This window comes from Stegodyphus dumicola, chromosome X2, assembly GCF_044657685.1.
Source record: "Stegodyphus dumicola isolate Sdum_Otavi_A_Nest chromosome X2, ASM4465768v1".
In the NCBI taxonomy this organism is placed as follows: Eukaryota; Metazoa; Arthropoda; class Arachnida; order Araneae; family Eresidae; genus Stegodyphus; species Stegodyphus dumicola.
The window spans coordinates 101,521,825-101,542,169 of NC_140781.1; the positions used below are offsets into that span (position 1 = coordinate 101,521,825).

At 34.4% G+C, this 20,345-nt stretch overlaps 2 protein-coding genes across 3 annotated transcripts in view; one reads left to right on the forward strand and one right to left on the reverse strand.

Moving 5' to 3' along the window:
- LOC118182497 (uncharacterized) overlaps nucleotides 1–20,345 on the reverse strand; it is an 88,890-nt gene that overhangs the window by 43,592 nt on the left and 24,953 nt on the right. The window contains exon 1 of one of the 2 annotated variants that reach the window (XM_035351852.2): nucleotides 13,390–13,527. The exons of the other annotated variant lie outside the window; for it this stretch is intronic. The gene's annotated coding sequence lies outside the window, so the exon portion shown is untranslated. Of the gene's footprint in view, nucleotides 1–13,389; nucleotides 13,528–20,345 lie in introns of those variants that run through there. 2 annotated transcript variants of the gene reach the window in all.
- LOC118182496 (uridine phosphorylase 1-like) overlaps nucleotides 13,491–20,345 on the forward strand; it is a 77,834-nt gene continuing 70,979 nt past the window's right edge. The window contains exon 1 of the mRNA XM_035351848.2: nucleotides 13,491–13,619. Within this exon, the coding sequence (XP_035207739.1) occupies nucleotides 13,600–13,619 (20 nt within the window). The 5' untranslated portion in view covers nucleotides 13,491–13,599. The remainder of the gene's footprint in view (nucleotides 13,620–20,345) is intronic.

Genomic DNA, 20,345 nt, shown 5'->3' on the forward strand with positions numbered 1-20,345 from the left:
TTTTATGATGATAAATTTAAATTACGTTCACAAAATGTTGATTTTATTACTTACAGAGATTTAACTGTATATTATGCAATTTTTTCTGTTTTTAATATTAACCTTATACCTCGCGTATTAAGAAAAGCAGTGGTATATCAGAGTCCAAATGTTTGCGTAGGAGAACTGAATATATTTTCGGACAGTTCGGGTTATGACAATGGAATTGGTGCAGTATATCTGGTTTACGTGTTTGGTACAGAAATAGACTATGGCAAAATTAGACCTGAACCTTACGATTCGGCTTTTCAAGCCGAAGTGGCTGCTATCATATTTGCTCGTAAATGGATTGATGAAAATCTATAGAGTCACTACCTGGCTTGGAATCACTAGCAAATGCCAATAACACTAATATTTTGGTCTCATATATAAAAGATCTCCATGTAAACGTTGAGAAAATACATGAAGTGAAAGGGAACTGGGTGAACGCCCATATTGCTATTATTGGCAAAGAGAGACACGACATGTTAGCCAATGAGGCTACTATGGGTTATGCCAGGGATGCATTCATAAGAAAGACCTGTTATTGGTAAAATCAAGGATTTCTATTAGGATTGCTGGAAAGAGAAATGGAACATTTCAGAAGAAAAGAAAGATTATTTGTTGAACTTTAAAGTTTCTAAAAATATGAGAATAATATGTAATTTTGATTGCAACCAAATAATTACTGAGCACGTGCGCTTTCCTGAGTACCCGAAAAGATTTAATTTGTAAAATAATAGTCTTTGTAACTCCTATAGTGCTGAAGGCAATGCACGGAATTTCGTAGAAGATTGCGCATTATTGCGACGTGCTGGGGAAAAACATGGCAGCACAAAGAATTATCACAATATTAGCTATACAAGAACAAGAAATTAGATTTGCTTTATAAATGGCAACAGGACAACATCGAGAATATTGATTTGATGTTGTTAACAGTATTTTTCTTTTAATCTGTGTTGGATGTGCTGCGTCAACCATGAGGCCAATTATCATCGGCCAAGGAGGCTGCAGTGTCCTCCATATTACATTACACCGAAAAACCACTTTTCACCATAAAATACATAGTCAACATAGCACATAGTTAAGCGACAGAGCGATGAGGTTGCTTTTTCGTTTTCCAGTGTGCGTTGTCTTCCTCAGCACAAAAACAAATAATGATATTCACTTTCTTTTCATTCGCATCATCGATTCCAAGTCGCTAATGACAGTATAAACAGTGAAATTGACGAATTAGTATCAAATATTACATGGACAGCGACGTGCTCGAAGCGTGATGTGCGCTATGTGCAAATAAGGTCATTGAAACACATGCCGTAATTAGATGAGAGTACTCTCGGGGAATGTGAAGAAGAGAGGGGAAAAAGTAACACCATTTTCTTTTACCCAAAAATTTATTTCTATGGTTTGAGAGAAATTCCAAGGCCACTGTCAATTGAAATCTTCGAATCTAAAGAACACCAAATGAGAAGAAAGTACCTGCAGCAACCGGGAAACACATACATACAAAATACAGATTTAAAAATGAAACAATAAGAATAATGACGTTGCACAGAAAAAAGCACTTCTTTAATACGTGCACCTGAAAGAGTCCCGCACCTTGTGCCTCAAGAAAGACGGTGTGGGTGGCAAATGGAAAGCGCCGCACAGCGCTCGATCACTTAACTTGTGACCATGCATTCTACAACGAAAATTATTTATTAGAATGCATTTTATCATCTTTTGAATTTTGTTATATCAGTTTTAATACGTCTGTTTTACCTTGGTTAGCAATCCTCATATTTCAGATACTGAGTAGGTATTTGATGACATCACCAAACCCTATGCCATTTTAATCACATTTTCCCTTTAGAAACCTTATTACTGTTTAATTGTTTTCGGAAACACTTTTAACACATTTTCGGTAAAGTTCAGCAATCCTTAAGAGATTAATCAATCAGCTTACTCTAAAGAAACATAAAACGTCTGTTGTTGATAGGGTCAAAGAAATCTTAATTTTGCTCATAGGAGTAAAAACATTTAAAAGCATTTTTACTGCTGAACTAGTCTAATGTTAAAATATAAAAATAGTGAAAGCAATAAAATTTTCGGCTGTAAATAGCGTACTGATTTAAATTTGTATAACGATTACGGATTTTCCTGTCCTTGCTTTCTCATAAATAAAATATTTAAACAAGTCATGGATCGGTTTGAATTCTAGGATAAGTCATGGATTGGGTTGAATTCTAGGTTCATACAAGTCATGGATCGGGTTGAATTCTAGGATGACTTTTTTTTCAAAAAAAATTTGAAAAAAAAAAAGTCGTTTTAAAGATTAATTCTTAACTTCACGGAAATAGTTAAATTTATAACTTTTAAATCACTTTGTAGAGACATTAGGTATTTTTCTGAAGCAGGCAAGATGAAGAATTAGCAACGCCTTCGCCAGGAATCGGAACACGCACCTCTCGAATACCGGCCCAGAGTGCAGAACCACTACACCACGAAGGCACGCTAGGAAGGCGGGAGAAATACCTCATAGCTCTAAAGAATTTCGCTCAATTCTTGACATTCCTTTTATAATTGCTTTGGTCTGAGAAATCTTCTTAAAAGGAGCAGCTGAGATGCTGCTTCAGCTAAGTCTTAAGGAAGGACTTAAACATATTTAACTGGTTCATGGTTTTCTACCGTCTTTCAGTTAAGCTAGTTAAAATATTTAAAGCAAAACAAGTTTGAACATTCTGTTTTCTCATTAAAATACCATATATTAAACTAATTCTCCTTTTTTTCATTAACGGTGCATAAAACTCATTATATAATATACTGTGTATCATAATATATTTGGTTTGGTTTGATTAAGACAACGCTTGCGAGGGCCATTTGCCTAAGGGTAGGGATGCCTTCGTGAAGAACCTTTTAGGGGAAAATCGGCTCGCACCCACGTCACACTTGGAAAAACCACGAAAACCCCCATACAATACTAGCCAATTCACGGGGATCTGAAAACTCCGACTGAAGTGTGAAAACAGACGAGGTTAAAATGTGTATTAATTTTTATATTTCTCTCCGTTCATATTTTTTTACCATTTGATGATTTTAGATGCATATATTTTGTCGGAAAATGAAATTTGTTTAAAAGTTTTTCAAATAAGAAAACGGAGACAGTTTCCGAAATTTAAATTTTTTTAATATAACAATTGTTTATAATATCACAAATTAAATATCATCGCTTAAGTGCTAAACAGTACTCAGGAGGAACAATTTTTAGATATGCTCTCTAAAATTATAAAATTAATAGTTGGTGTTAAAATCTAATAGTTGGTTGATTGATTATTACAAAGCACGCAAAGGTTATATAACTTAGAATTAAAACTTAGATTACGATCAAGCACTTAAGGGCTATCTGTCAACAGGGAGTAGTGCATTCGTGGAGGACATTTTAAGAGTAACTGTATTCACGTTACTCATGGTTAAAATTACGAACACGCCCATGCAGATAGCCCATCTTCTGGGCTTTGAACTTGCGTCGAATTGCTAAGAAATTTTATCGCCAGTGTTAAGAAATTTTATCACCAGTGTTAAGAAATTTTATCGCCTAGGTGGGTATATCTTACCTTATGAGAGATGCCTTCAAGGAGCACTTTTTAAAGCAAAATGACACGTATTTAAGTTTCACATGTAGCAAAACACGAAAACCCTAATGCAAGAAGCCCATTCGCGGTAAACCAAACTCGGGAGAACTTTTATTTCAGCGCTATTATTACTTTGCCACTGGTGCAGCGTTAAAAGTGAAATACAGTCTGATATCTGTATCGCCTAAACGTTTGTTGGTTAGCAAACTGATGTTGGAAAACGTGTCAGCGATATCAGTCTAGAACGAAAATATTCATAGAATAATTTCGATTGCTAATTGACTCGTATTGATGGATAATTACAAATAGAGAAAACTATGAAAACTTCATCCAGCCAGTCCATTAGTCGACAATCGAATGACGCCATCTTAAAGAATTAAAATAAAATTAAAAATTCAAAAACTAAAGGATTAATAGAAATTCTTTTTATTTGATTAAAAGCAAGGTATATTTGAGCCCTGTCTCTTGGCTACTGACGTTTTTCACTGCAGAACATAGACACGAGATATTGAGATGACCAAATCTTTAATCTTGAAGAAATTGTGTATGTATGGCGTCATTATAATGAAAAAAAATTATGAATTTATTTTGTTTGAAGACCTTACTTTTGACTTACATTAAAAGCTTACTTACATTAAAAACTCCCGTTGGTCCTCAAGCAGCCGAGCGGTAAAGTCGCTGAACACTGTTAGTTCGGTCCGTGGTTCGAATCCCGAAAACGGGTTGGCTGCATGGGCGTTTTCGTGATTTCCACATGCGTAACTTGCATACAAGGCAGTTACCATTAGGAACTAAGGCATCCCTCCTTTTAGACAGATAGCCTTCGAGTATTTCGCCATAATCAAATAAACCAAATCTAAAAACTTCCATTTATCCGAGAAATATTCAGCGAAACACTATTTCTTTTTACGTAGTCAAACCTTTAAAAATACACGAATACAGCAAGTGAAAGTATGCCTTTCAGTTATTAGCTAAATAATACTATGTAATCAGCTTTGGGAAATTCTCAGGAATTATTTGATCCTTCGTGGAACTACTTAAGGCAGACATTTTAAGTATGATTTACCAAAATCCAATAAATCAAATCAAAATAAATCTACTTGAAGGATTTTCCGAGTGAAATTAACTTGTCTTTCTTTATATTACTTGCATGGAAATCAAAATTGACCTTCCACAGTACTAGTTCATTCAGCGAAAACCTTGGCCCGCCAATGTTCGGAAGCGGGTAAGAGGTGTGATGTATTTAATTATGGCAAAGCACAATAGGGCTATCTCCCTAAGGGAACGGATGCCTTCGTGGAGGACGTTCTAAGGGAACTGACTCGTATAAACGTTAAACATGGGGAAATCCACGAAAACACCCATGCAGCCAGCCCGTTCGCGGGATTCGAACCTGCGACCGAACTACCAGTGTTCAGCGACTTTACCGCTCGGCCGCTGGTGGGGCGGAAGTGGGTAAGAGAAATTATCAATTTAGCTTTTTATAGTTTCTGTTACCTGGATTCTAGCTGTATGAGGAATTTTAGGTTCTCCTCACACCTAACATAAAAACGAGCTAGTTTATTAGCCCAAAGGGCTATTAATTTCGTTTTGGCACTTTGCGTTGATTCACTTTCCAAACTGTTGTCACCAAATATTACAAACCTGTATTATATTTAGAGAAATTAAATAACGAAGAATCTGTATAAATGTATATATGTTTCTGGCAATATGATAAAACAACGGTACCTACAGTCATCAAATTTTGAATAATGCAATCCTCCACCGAATATAGGCATCTAGAAGCCCAAATTTGGAATTTGTTTTATTATCTATTTCATATTTTGTCAGACAGTAAAGAATATTTGATTACAAACTCAACGATTTCAAAGAGAGGAATGGCAACACTCTACGAAAATAAAAAAAGCATTCTTATCTCCAGCGCGCGAGACTGTGTATCGGGAATCCTAAAGATATGCTCATTTAAAAATTATTTTGCTATATTGCTGTTGAATTGAATTTTATGGTTTAAGTGCGAAGAACATGATATTTAATAAATAAATATAACACACAAATTGTTAAAAAACGCCCCTTTGGGCGTAATGTAAAATCTGGAATCTTTCAGATTTTTTATTTATTTATTATTTTTTTAAGAGAAAAAGAATTCTCCACAAAGGGCATTCTTCTTAAAGCAGATGGTCCTTAGATACTTAGAGCGAACAATGAAAAAATTATTAAGACACAATAAGACGCCGAACAAATACTAATTCAGAAGTCAAACAACAAAAACCTGCGTTATATTTTCAAATTTTCACAGGACTAGTTTCGATGGTTTTACCACACCACCATCAAAAGTAGTCCTGTGAAAATTTGAAAATATAACGCAGATTTTTGTTGTTTGACTTCTGAAATGAAAAAATAATTAAAATAAAAGAAGAATAATTACAAAATATCATGCAAAAACGACTAATTGTTTTGCACAATTAGGCACCCGCTTATTAAGAGGTATCTTGAATAAGAAAAATCAATTTTGTGCTATTGCCACCACAACAAACACCAACAATCAAAATTCAGCTACTGAAAGGTGCAAGTCCAAAAATCAACGCATAGTACTGCAAACTAATATCACTGCGGAACATCTGTCACCCACGCTCTCGTAATCTAAGGTTAAATTCCGACGAGTTTGAACACAGAATTGTTTTTAAAAATCCCTTTAATTTATGGCTATAATTTTGGCATAGTTTCACAAAAATACATAGATATGAGAAATCCCCCCCAAAAATTCTTAAAACAGTATATGTTTTAAACCTTTCAACTGTTAATAGTTGAACTGAAAGATTACAAAGTATCTTCCCTAAACTATTTCACACGTTTCTTTATAGTCCGTTCAATCCTTATGCACTATAATATGACTTCAGATAAGTAATTGCATCACACCTGAACTAAAACTACTGGTTCGAATAGGAAGCGCGAAGGATTAACAAATTCTTTGCCAAGTTTATACGAAAGCTTTTTTTTCCCGCCTATTTCCTTTACTAGAATATCTGATTTCAGTACTGAAAAGTATTAAAAGTGTAGTTCCGCAAAATTCGGGGAATACCCACCGTGCCAACGACAACTACCGCATGACAAAGAACAAAAGATTACGTGGAAGGTGCCAGTAAGGAACGACCTCCCGTTTCACTAGTTCCAGTGAAAGCCGACTTCGATTATACAGATATATATCCCCTCTCTGCGTAAGGGAAAGAAAGTTCCTAGGAGCAGCTAACTCTGCCAAGAAAAGCTCCGTAACGGAACTTTTGCATTGTTGATGAAATCATGTTTCGCAATTTGTCCTCGATGCTGCCATTAGAAATGGATGGCGGCCAGTGATGCATACTCTTTCAAGTGTGATTGTACAGAAAATGAGACGTTTGCACTGCCCATTATAAAAATCTTTAAATATTTGCTTAAAAGTCACTTTAAATAGCTTAATGTTTCAACAAGAAGAATAAAAAACACAGAACATTTTCTTAACACAGAACTCTCAATCGCTACATTCTTAAACGTAGTTTAAAAAACATGCATAGTTTAACAGGGACTTATAAAATTTGCTAGCAGATTACAAGTCCTTAATTTGAAAAATCTGTTGCTGAAAAATAGTTTAAAGTTTCTTTCGACTAATTTTGTGATAGTTAATAACCTGGAATTGATACAAAAAGTAGTTTACGCTAACAGAATAGTTTTCGAGTGCTTTTGACCTTCTGTATTTCAGTTTCGTAATTAACATGAATGATCTGACGGGGTATAAAAAAATAAATATATCTACTTTTGCAAAAAAGTCGTCGAGCCTCTCCGAACTTTTCCCCTTTCGTAATTTTACTCGCAAATCATCAAAATAGATAAATCTCTGTCGGCTGTTGGTTAATTAGCGCTTAACTAATAAATAACGACGTCGATCTGCAATATACGCAACAAAGCACTTGAGAGTTATCTGCCTACGGAGATAATGCTTCCGTGGGAGATTTCCTAAGGAAATATCTTCCTTCTTGCCATCCGATATTTACTTTATGCGTTAAAGAATCCATCAAATCCTGTAGTCCAGTATCGATCCAGGCAATAAGAACACGATTAATAAACAGTTCAGCCCAGGTTGAGTTGTCAACAGATGAATTCATCATCAATAATATATGAATGTGAAGTATCATCATCGGCAGTGTCAACAGATGAATAGGATGGTCATCATTTTCCTCGGCTATGACGTAAACACAAGCCAGTTTTTTTTTTTTTTTTTTTTAAATAATAAAACCCTTCCTTTCGAGGTGGGATATACCTCTGGTACTTCCGACCTAACAAATTATTTCGTCATCTGCCAATTATATTGATACACTTTTTGTTGAAAGAATAGTTGAAAAAATAATACGAATGAAAATTTAAAAAAATACCGTATTGATACTCTTTTATAGACAGAACAGTTGAAAAAAAATAATACGGATGAAAATTTTTTAAAAATACCGTATTGATATCCTTTTTGTAGGCAGAATAGTTGAAGAAAAGTAATATGAATGAAAATTTTTTTAAAAAATGCCGTATTTAGGGAGCTCTAAAATTTTCCGTATCAAACAACTTTCCATAGAAAGATTTCAATATCCGAGTGTTGTCTATTGGTCTCCATTAAATTAATAAAATTTTCTTATCTAGTATAACAGCTCTTGTTTTCAAAATAAGTATGATCAGTAAAATGTTTAAGTATATCATTCTATTCGCTATATTTTTGCGTTATTGAAATAACTAACTTAAGAGGTATATTTCTTAATTTTAGGAAAACTTCAATCGAAAGGGCTGATGATAAAAATGTTTCCTCACTGGAAGTCTTATTTTCACACTTATATATTTCAAGAGAAAACTGTTTGGCTCGAGTTGCCTTATTCCGGAAAAGATGCGAGTTCTATAATTAGTAATGTGAATACGTATTCATAATGCATGTGTGTATATCTATTTATACACTACAAGATGTTTCAAATCGACTGCACGAAGAGATATCCCTTGAAAGATTGTTCATAGACGCACAGATGCAATTAAATAAAATCTGATGTGGATACCACATAACTTCCTCGTACGGCCTGTTAAACTAGACACATTTTTTAAAGCGCTTCATTTAAACTTATTTCCTCGAATTATTCTAATATAATCAACCGATCTCTCTCTAGGCAAGTTGAAAATGACATCAAAAATTGCAAATTTTTAAATGAAGTAGCTCGATCAATTTTTGTCGTACGGAGAGTCAAACTTCTTATAATTTTATTTTTCCAAATATAAGTATAGGAAAAGAGAGATTAAATTAAAACTTATATTTCGTTACTTGTCGAAAATTAATTTTTTTTAATTTGATATTGTCAAAACATGAATATTTTCGTTATTTAAAACACTTCCGTAATTGGAATTAAATGCTACGATCAACCATTAGGAAAATAAAGGCCGGGTAAAGGTTTTTAAGCTAGGTAGAGAAGTGGGTATAGATGTGTGGTGTGTGTATATGTTACCGTGAAAGACCGAAATTTTAGAATGTCGACTTTCACCAGAGAATATCAACATTCACCAAATACGTCGGTGCAAGACCGAATATTTCACTACATTCTTGTATATTCGGACTCTCACCGGTGTATGTCGACAATCACAGATATGCTCTGGTGAAAGTCGAAAAGAGAGGTCATAAAGTGCCACATTAGTTTAAGTTGTTGCAATAAATAAGATTTGAATCACATAATTTAGTAATTTTTTTATTACTGTTATTTTATTTTCTCATTTAGAACGTACTGTATAATTAAGTAAGTTTTTAATTTCTATTATTTTCCTTTCTCAGTTTGAATGTATTGTGTGTTTTAGGTTCTCATGCTTTTAAGTTCTTATTTCAAGTCTCAAGTGCGTTTATTCGCGACTGAATTACGGAGAAGAAAATATAATATTGTTATATGATCAACATTCACCATTAGTACACGGTGAATGTCGACATTGACCGGTGTAAGTCAGAAATAAGAGTATTTGGAAAATATTTCGGACATACACCAAGAGACTATGTGAATGTTGACATTCACCGGTGAAAGTCGACATTCTCCAGATTTCGGTGTTTCACCGTAACATATGTTATATTACATACGTTTGTTTCTGGCGATTTCAATAAAAAAGGGAGGTGCTCAACTAGATGTTATAGCAGTCCCATACAAAAAAATCTTAGCGTTTATGACTAATCGTTTTTGAGACATGCGAGATAGATACATACATACATAACATACGCGTACGTATAGATGTTACGAAAATATACTTTTTTAATCCATTTTGGAAAAAAAGTCTTTTATTCTGTTAGTATATACGTCAAGCAAAAAAAAAAAAAAAAAAATCATCCAATTGGAATCAGGAACTGTCAAAATGAATATTTCTGTTGAAATATGATAGCCGAAAGTTTTTGCCGTTACAATATTTCCTTTACTTGTAGAAGGAAGTAATAAATAAATGTGACATGATCTGAAAAATATGGTAGTTTTGGTCACATGATTTCTTTTAGTAAACATACACGAAACTTAAATTTTTACATGAACTCTATAACAAATATTTTAAATATTTTAACTTAGTTGAAGGAAACAGAATCCATTTTCGTATGATTAAAATTACCGGATATATGATCAATAAAGTTTCTGCAAACCGATAAAATTTTGCTTAAAGATAATTTTAAATGTTATTTTTTTTCAAATGCAGATTTTTAACCGATATCTTTTACGTAAAGTAAAACATTAAAATTAGCTTCAAATTATCGTCATAGCCCAAGTAGTGGCAGGAGGGGTTAAAGACCGCTTAATCTGGTAGTTCGTCCCGGATTCGAACCCTGATAAACGGCATAGTCGTATGATTAAATTTCGTGCTTTTTCCCCATATGTAACATGAATACAAGCCAGTTTCTGTTTTAAAGTTTGGTATTATCCCGTCAGTCGTGAAAATTGGCTTTTATCGAACTGTTAAAACTGTTGAAGAGCCTGCCAAAGTAGCGCCAGTCGTTCTTGCGGAATTCAGAAGGACCTAACGCCTGTTTATTTAATAAACAATCATTATTAGACAGGCTTCGTAAAAAGGCTTCTGCTTATTTCTGCTATTTTGTTAGGCTCTCGGATCTTATCTGAAGCTCTGTTTAGAACTCTACGAGTACTAACTTCCCGGAAGTAATTTTGTTGTACCGCAAGTAACGTTGTTTTGTCGACCATATTCAACTAACTATATCGTATTCATTAATGTTACATTTTTTATGGTAGTGTTCCGTAACTTTGAAAATAATCCCCTGTTTGTTGCTCCGTAGAAGAGAGATCTTATTCTTTTTTTTTTTTTTTTTTCAAACTGTAAGAAAAAATACAGCAATAACAAACAGTTAATTTATATACTTGTTTATAAAAGCAAAATGTTACGTATCGAGATTCAGTCGGGGTTACATCAAACGAAAGCGCAGATTTTATGTGGGTGTTCTTACATCACCCTTATCCATGATTGGCGCTAAATCATGATGCTTGATGACAGCTTCACGATCGACGGGATAATACCCAAAAATTTTTTCCGAAAGTCCTCTACGAAGACAACTCAGGTAGATAGCTGTCATATGCTTTCCATATTCAAGTAAACCTAACAGTTTGTAAAAATGCTGAAATTTGGAAGCTTGTATTTAATGAAATTTGATTTTGTACGACCTCTTTATCACGCTTCTTACTTTTCGTTCGAATCCCGGAGAAGGTAAAGATGTTTGTAAATGTATAGTGTCCGCGCGGTATGGGGGCACTCTAAATATGCGGCCAGCAGAAAGTACTCTCGAGAGGTTGCTGATAGGGAAAGAGGGTTAGAAGACCCTCGGACCCGTCCCTCGGGGTGCTCTCTATCAAAATCGGGGACGGAACTAAGCTAAATCGCACTCTCATTTGTTACGATGCCAAAGACAGGCGTATCTTGCGCTCCTTGCTAATAGGAATTTCGTGAACTTGGGCTGACTATAGGTCAGACAAGTGAGCATTAGTAACAGCAACAACGTTTCTTGGTTTGTAAGTAAAGATGATTTGAGTGATATAATTCTGATAATTCTTTTCAGCATCGAAGTCTGTGGGTATAGACGTTTACCTCTCACCCTTCCCCAAAATTTTTAATAAGGTAAAGAACTATTTACTAATTAGAAGACATTTTTATAGAAGGCTCATTCTAAATTTAACTTTAGTATGTACAACAAGTTCTTAAAGTACGAAATTGTAACGGCATGCCCACACGCGCATATATTAGGTTATTTTTATTATTTCAAGAACACACTTTTTAATTCTTCTCTACCATTACATTCAGTGTTTGACGATTAATGAAATAGTGATGCATTTGCTTTTCATACCTTCTGAATTGCTACCAACGTAAAAGGACAATTTTATACTAAGTTCCGAGAAACGCAATTGAAATTAGAGAGAGGAAATAAAAATTTGGCATAACAAAATTAGTTTAATATATACAAAAGTCAGATAGTGTTGAATTGTTTTTTAGCAAATTTGCCTTCCCGTTTAAAATGAGTGTTATAACGCCCCATTTTAGTTATTGTACCGCACTGTCACGGAACCTTGCCACCTGGCCCTTGAACCAACCAACCCGTCACATAATTTTCTGGAAATAATCGGTTGCCACGGACATTATTCCGCCATTTTTCTCATCCTGAGCATTTATTCGCACTTCTTGAAGATTCTGGTACCTTTTGCGCACAGCAATTATCACTCACCCTGTTTTTCAATAGATATTACGCAATCTTTTGTCTGCATTTCAAGTTGAAGATATCTAACAACAGAGAATTTTTACATGCAATTACTCAAACGAAAACGAATGCCACTAGGACATACGACACAACACAGCGTGTCTCTGACTTTTGTATGCATAAAAATATTTTTTATTGCGATTTTTATTTTCAAACTCTTCGAAACTTAATTACGAAATATTGGCTTAATTAAGAATGGCGACAGGGAAACATAAAATGATTCCTGCACTAAATATTTTTTTTCAACGTATGGATTGTGTTGCAATATTTTATTATATATTATATTAGATAAAATCCAATTATTTAATGGAGATAACCGTTTAATTAAGTGTATTAATGTAGTGCAAATCACAAAGAGTAAAAGCGGGGTTACATTTATCCTCTGATAATATTTGGAGGCAGATTTTAATTATATTACAACATCACACATCTAATAAATCACATCGTTATCTATGGCATTAGAATAAATAAAAATAAAACTTCATACCTAGCACATCTTAGTTAATCAAATAATAGTAGATGATATAGATGCATATCAGTTTTAACAGTAATTGCTAAAAATTTTAACTCTAATATCAGCAAAATTCTCGACTTGTATTTCGACATTAAAATCACAAAAATAATTTTTAATAACTAAATAAATACCTAATTAAAAAATTATTTCAATGTTTCATCATTGGCTTAATACATTTTAAAATACTCAGATTATTCATTTGCAAAAACAATTATTACAATATTCTCAAAAATATATTTTAATAAAAAGTTTAGCATTTAAATCATCGCTACAATTTAAATCCGTTTTTTTCATCACTGCCATTTTTGAACACATAAATTTTTCAGTTTCAGTCAAGGATCGCGTGAACTTCGCCATACTACTAAAACTGCGTAGATCATTACTAACAATTTCTAAACCCGTACGTTTATTCAAATGATATATTTAACACTAAGGGTGAAAGACATTCTACTAATTGAAAAGGGTAAAATATCTACCTGTTCGTTGTCTTCGACTCATATCAATAAGAAGGAGTAGAATGAAATGTGTCTTTTGCAGAAGCGCGAGATGATTTGAGAGCACGTGGACTAGGGTTATAAGAAAAGGTTTCGCCAACAAGCTCAAGTCGTCTATCTTCCTAAGTCTGAGAAATCCGCCAAATCTCTTTTTGTTGTCAATATACCGTTAGACAGTACTAGTGGTAATAAATGCAAGACAAAGTGCCTAGGTAAGCAGAAATAACTGATTTAGCGTTAAATATTCCTAATTAAGTTGCAAAACTTTTTATACGTGTATTTTCAGAAGTATGAGCTTTTTCTCTCTTCTGAAATACAGGCTTGTAAACAAACCACGTGGTTAATATTTTGCAAACAATTTCCCAAGGAACTCCCTTTTAGCTGCTCGTTCTATTATGTATTGGTTAAAATGTATTCGATTGAAACGATTTAGTAATTACAAATAACCTTTTTTGATTAACAGTTCTGTTTCATTAATTTAATTCAAAATTTTTATTTTATGTTGACACAGTGCTTAGATAAATTTTTGTGTAAGCAGTTAATACTGAAGAAGCACGTCTTATGCTTAGGATTTGTATTCCATAGCGTCAGCATATTTTTAAGTATACTAATATAAAATTTATTAAAAATTTCTCATTTAGGTAATGTTTCTTACCATTTGAGTTGATTGATTAATTTTGAAAAACCTAAAAATTTATAAAATTTTATGGTATTAATATATTGATATGCAGAATTTAATATAATCATCATAAAATATTCAATGTTTTAACTTAATGAACTTTTTAATGAACTTAAAATTCTGAACAGTCAGAAATTCATTTCAAGCGTAATATTTCAAATGTCACGTTATACGCGAAGCTACGGAAACGTCTATACAGTCAACGTATTCACCGGGATTTAATTTCGTTTGGCTTATTTAATTATGCCAAAGCACGCAAGGGTTATCTGTCTAGGGGGGGGGCGGAATGCCTTCGTGGAGGACTTCCTAATGGAATCTGGCTCGTATACACGTTACGAATGCGGGTGAACCACGAAAACACTCATGTAGCTAGCCCATTTGCCGGAAATCAAACCCAGGTTGAAACTACCAGTGTTCAGCGACTTCACCACTCGGCCGATGCTGGGCACCGGGCTTTACAGCCAGGTCGAAACCAGCGGTTTTTCTGTTCGGTCGTAAAAAGACGGAGCTACTACGTTAAAAACAAACGGGAGTTAAAAAGAGGAAGTTAAGGCAAGTTAAAAAAGTTAAAAAAAGACGGGAATGCTACGTCTGAAAAAGGGTTCCAGGTATATGTGCATAAGGCTAGATACCTTCGCGAATTGCCTATTGAGGGGAATCTTTGAAACGCTTAACAAACACGAATTTGTCAATAGCTGTATATGCTAAGGCTATTAAACCGTGGTTTATAGAAATGCTTACAATATATCTGAAAACCCCAAAGGAAGAATCAGAATGAATCAACCATCTGATGAAAATTTTCGATTAATTTTTCAGACTTAATTAAATTATAATATATGACTGAGAGATTCATAAGCTTAAAAATTTATGCTTTATAAGATTTGCTTTTCTAAACACATGTTTAATGCACCTTTATTGCGAATTTTTAAAGCTAGCCGTGTTTGATCAGGTTATAATAACATGTCATACTTAGAAGAAAGCTGTAAGTTCGGCAAAAATTCACAACAAAAATGCGATCTCTAAAGATGCGAAGTGCGAATTTAATTATTAGAAGAAAGTGTCGCTATTGTTAGAAGAACAATCTTTAAAATCTTGTTTACTTTCAGGTTTGCTTAATTTAGCTTGCCTTTTTAGTCAGTTTTTAATTAAGGTAATATTTTTCAAAATTTTAATGCAGGCTATATATTTGGGGATAAAATACAGTTTATTCATTTTAAAACGGTCTTTTTGTTCAAAGATGTCTACCTTTGTATAAGTAATTGATTGTAGCAAAGCAGATCTGGATGAAGCTAATTGAGTAGATCATTGTTTTAGGTCATTTGTTCTTAGTCGTTTGGGTCAGCGTTTTACGAAAATAAGTTTGTTGTAGTTATGAGTAGATGGCGAAAGGAAAGTTAACAGTTTCTTATAATAAAAAAATTAATTACGGCTGCCGTATTTTTGGACCCGTGTTCAAGTCACTGAAAAAAGGCATAGATTTTTGTAAATGTTTAGAAACTTTGTGGCATGGAGCCGCTTAAAATACCACTGAGAAGTTCCCTGGAGATACCAATGTTAGAGAAAGTATAGGTAGAAGACCCTTAGATCCGTCCCACTGGATACTCGCCATCAAAAGCGTTATGGAGCTGAGAAAACTCATGTTTATCTTATTAAGTGCCCAAAGCTTTGGCTAACAAAAAGCGTTCTCTTCTTTTTTGGCCATGATAAATTCATCGACTTGATGAGCAGCTTCGGATGGGAGGATTAGTAATAACAACAAAAATAGGATAATCAAATGGATTTTTATGCCATAAATGATTGATCTTTATTTACATACGTGGTTTGGTTTATTCGATTATGACAAAGTATGCGAGGGCTACTGCCTAAGGAATGGGATGATTTCGAGCAGGACTTTTAAAGGAAACTGGCTCGTATCCGCGTCGCACATGGGGAAAACCACAGAAACGTCCAAACAGCCAGCCCGTTCGCCTAGAACTAAACCAAGTCGATCTACCACTATTCGCGCTTTTACTGTAGCCATACGACGTCATAAAGATGATTTATTCCACAGCCGTCCTGAATGCTGCATAACATTGACAACAAGCGGCACCGTTTACAATGGCGTAGAGAACACATAGACTGGACACCTCATCAATGGAATTACGTTCTTTTTACCGACGAGAGTCGTTTTAGTGTGATAAATGATTCTTGTCGCAAGTAGATATGGAGAGAAGTAGAGTCACGTTTTCATCCCAGTAAAATCAGGTAAAGAGAGCAGTGGGATGTCCTGGCGTTATTGTATGGGGAGGCATTTTGCTGAATGGACGGACGAAACTCCACATTTTGAGTGAAGTTCACTTAACGGCGATCGTTACTGCTATGAAATTGTCCTCCACCACATGCTTCTTTTCCTGAATGCCATTGGCCCCGACTTTCCTTTTATGGACGACAGTGCACAGCTACACAGAATACATGCTGTTGAAGAGTTCCTGGAAATAGAAGATGTTCGCAGAATGGATTGGATAGGGTGCTTCCTTGATTTAAATCCCATTGAACGTGTATGTATACTTTAGTGGGATGCTTGGCGTCATCTTAGCCTCCGGAGAACACCAGAGAACTGAAACAGATACTTCTTGAAGAATTAGAACTCTTAGACAATTTGGATGAAGTATTATATGGGTTCTTATTCATTTTGGTTTTGCTACTGTACTTTGCTTATCTTTTATGTACTACACAGTGTCTCTGTAGTATAAATTTCATGTAACTCAGTTCACTTTTACTGAATTACGGCCCAAAAAGGTTCTCGCATAATAATTCATATATACATAGTTACATTGTTTAGTTAAATAATACCAGGCAGGCGAGGGGTGCTTAAGAGGAGAACCTTCCACGTGAGATACTTCCTAAAGAAAACTTGTTCGTATTCATACTATTCATATGGAAAATCCCGAAACAGCCGATACAACCAGCCCGCTCGCTAAGATTGCTTTATATATGCATAAAGAAAAGGTAAAGAGAAAGGTACTAAAGAATTTTCTAATATTTTATTTGTTAGTTCCCTTCTGAAATTGAATTAAATAGCAGAAGAATTAAATATCTTAATTTTTTCCCGAAGAATTTTAACTATACCCAACAAAAAATTTATTATACTGTATTACAGGGTTCAATAAAGCAAATATAGTGTTCTCTTATTAAACTTCATTACGCATTACATAGTTTCATTTTCAAGTCACAGTATTTTTTGTTGATTAAGCTGTAAATTTGATTCTAAGTTACTAACGGGTTTTAAATTGAACCTATCCTCCTCTATCTGATTTCACAAGCACAGCACAACCTACGGAAGAGTATATGTAATTGTTAGACAGAAGTTAGCAACTATTAATCAAAATGACTTAATAAATGTATATGAAATTAACTTAGCATTGTCTCTCTTGCTCCCATCAGTCTAGCTATCGTCAGTGGATGGTTCGTCTCCTGCTTTATCACTGAAAGGAAGATGCTCGCATTTCTCCTTTTCCCCCCAAAAAATTTAGTTGTTCATTTTCAACAACCAGTCAGCTATCAGCATCGAATCACCCATCATTTGTAATAGAAAACTAGTATTATTTTTACATTGTAACTAGAGATGGACAAAAACCTCTCTTTCCTGAGATCGGATCGGAAGCGTTCGATCACTGAAATGAATCGGTTCTTTTTTCCCGACTCACAGCTCACTGACAATAACCTTTATGAAAAAGATCCGGGACAACGGGTGACTCAAAAGCGATTAGCAAGAATGCAGAGAGGACCGGAAAGAATCGAACAAGCTGTGGAATCGGGACCTGTTAGCAAGGTTGGATGGAAGAGCCGTGGGATCGGAAAATTCGACTCAGTCAAACGCTAACTTTGTGAACTGAGTTAAACTGAGAACACTTTCAACTGCAGTAGTATTGAGTTTAACTAAAGCCTCCTTACTACACAGAACTAAATATAAGATTCTAGAATAAACTTGGGAAATGATAAAATTTAAAAGCGCTTTTAACATGGAAGGATAAACATTCTTTTGTCCTCTAAAATGGGCTGTTGAGATGTTCTAATTTCCTTCCGCTCTTTTTTTTCCAATCAGGCATTCGCTCACTCAGTAAAGTTAATCAGTTTTAGAAATAATAACAGATTTCTATTCTTGGCACGCTTCAAACAAGAACTGCCCTTGAACTGTAAAAGAGCTATTACTATGTTTTCTGGAGTAAATTCATTTATTGAACTGAATCGGTTCTTTGAATACGTTCTGCCCGCTCGTCCAGCTCTAATCGTAACACTTAATCCGAAGTGTTTTTAAATGTGTGATACCATTTTTGCTGATGGTCTTACATGAGGAAATGGTAGTGGGGATGAATTCCAGCTCATTTAATTTTGTGAGTCATTTAAGTGGTATATGCAGTTTTAAGTTTGAACTTTGATTGTACGAGAATCTTAATAATTGAAATAAGTATTTAAAACGTGTTATGAACAATAAACTTATAACGTAGAAAATGCATTCCATCCATTTGAAGTTGCAATGAATAGCATAGATTTTTAAGAAAGATAGTAAAGTGGGCTCTTTCTCTAAAATTTTTAAGAATTTTTCTAAATAAAATTTAATTTGCTATAAATCATTATTTAATATATTGATGTCAATACTTCGTGTGTGAATGTTTTTATGAGACATATCACCTATCATTTACGAATATTATTGTGAAACAAATCCAATAAATTAGAACAAATAAGTGATTTTTGAATGACCGTTTTGAGGTACATCTTTTTTATTTAATTTCTTAAAATATTTTCAGTGAATATATTATGTTCCAAAACCAAATTGGTTAAATTAATCAATAACATTGATGTATAAAAAGCGCTGACCACAGCTTGATCCAATCTTCTTTGTAACTCCTTACATTACCAACCATGTTAATGAAGCTTCTGAAAGTTGAGCACACTTTCTTTATATATTCATTTTAAGATTTTCTATAATTATGCGGAATTTGAGCAGAAAAAGTAGGCCTAAGGTACTGCTCTTCTCCTATTAATGACTAAGTGTAATTGGCGATAACTCGCCGACGCTGAAACTATAGCTGTCTAATAGAAGGTCGTTATAAATAAGATATAAGCAGTTTAAGCAAGAAGCTAAAACGCAAGTACACCATCAGCCTGCATTCGAGATATTGAAGCATTACGGGGGCGGAGAGAGGTAAGAATGCTTTTAATCAATTAAGATTTATTTCCTTTTCCCTGTTTTCTTAAATGAATGAAGTGTGCTGATAATAAATCTTTGTGAGATGCCCATGAATGAGAAATTCAATTAGAGTGGTATACATAATCACATAATAATTAAACTGCTGTTAAATGGTATTTTAAATTCACACAGTAGTCTTACTTCAAAAATTGAAATGGAAACTAATCTCTTATTTCTATATGACTGTATGAAGGGATGTTGTGTAACGTCCGAACAAAAGATATGTACGCATATCACATGTGTAAGGAAATAAAATTTTCTAGCAGGGTAAGCTAATCAGTAACAAGTGACGCTTCCACACACCCATTCACGAACAATCAATCAGCTTATGATTTTTTCCATAGTTCAGTTCAAGCTTCAAGCAAGAACTGTCCGTTTCAAGGCTTACAAAAAGGGCCTGTTTCGATGCAGAGTTTGAGAATGTTTATTACGGAATTTGAAGAGACTGAGGTGTTGTGCGTGTTGCGACGAAGAGGATGGAAATGGATTTCAAATGAACCTAGTCTTATTTTGCCCTAGACACAGCAGTTAATACTCAAACTGTCGCACATAGGATACTGTAATGCAAGTCTTAGTGTTTTGTACGAATGGTCTCTGCATCCTGGTTTATATTACTGTATGCTGTGGGTTTACTGCGGATTTCATTCTTGATCCCTTTTTCTTTGAGGATAACACTCCTCTACGTCCTCAAAGTTGTTCTGTTGCGGGTGCCCGTTACTGCGAACTTCTTCAGCAGGAAATTCCACTTCGGGACCATTTTCTAGATGATCGGATAATGTCGAGAAGTTTTCCGATTACCTGGTCTCCTCGTTCTTCGGACTTGAATCCCTGAGACATAATTGTGGGAAATGTTGAAAGATCGTGTCTGTGGAGGAAGAGTATGGATTGTGCCTGAATCGAAAGCAAGCATAACACATAATGTTGCTGCAATTGATCGAGAAACTAATCGCGCTGCTGTTAAACACCTTATAACAGGCTTTGAAGGTGTGATTGACTCAAATGGCATACACATTGAACAAATTCTGTGAT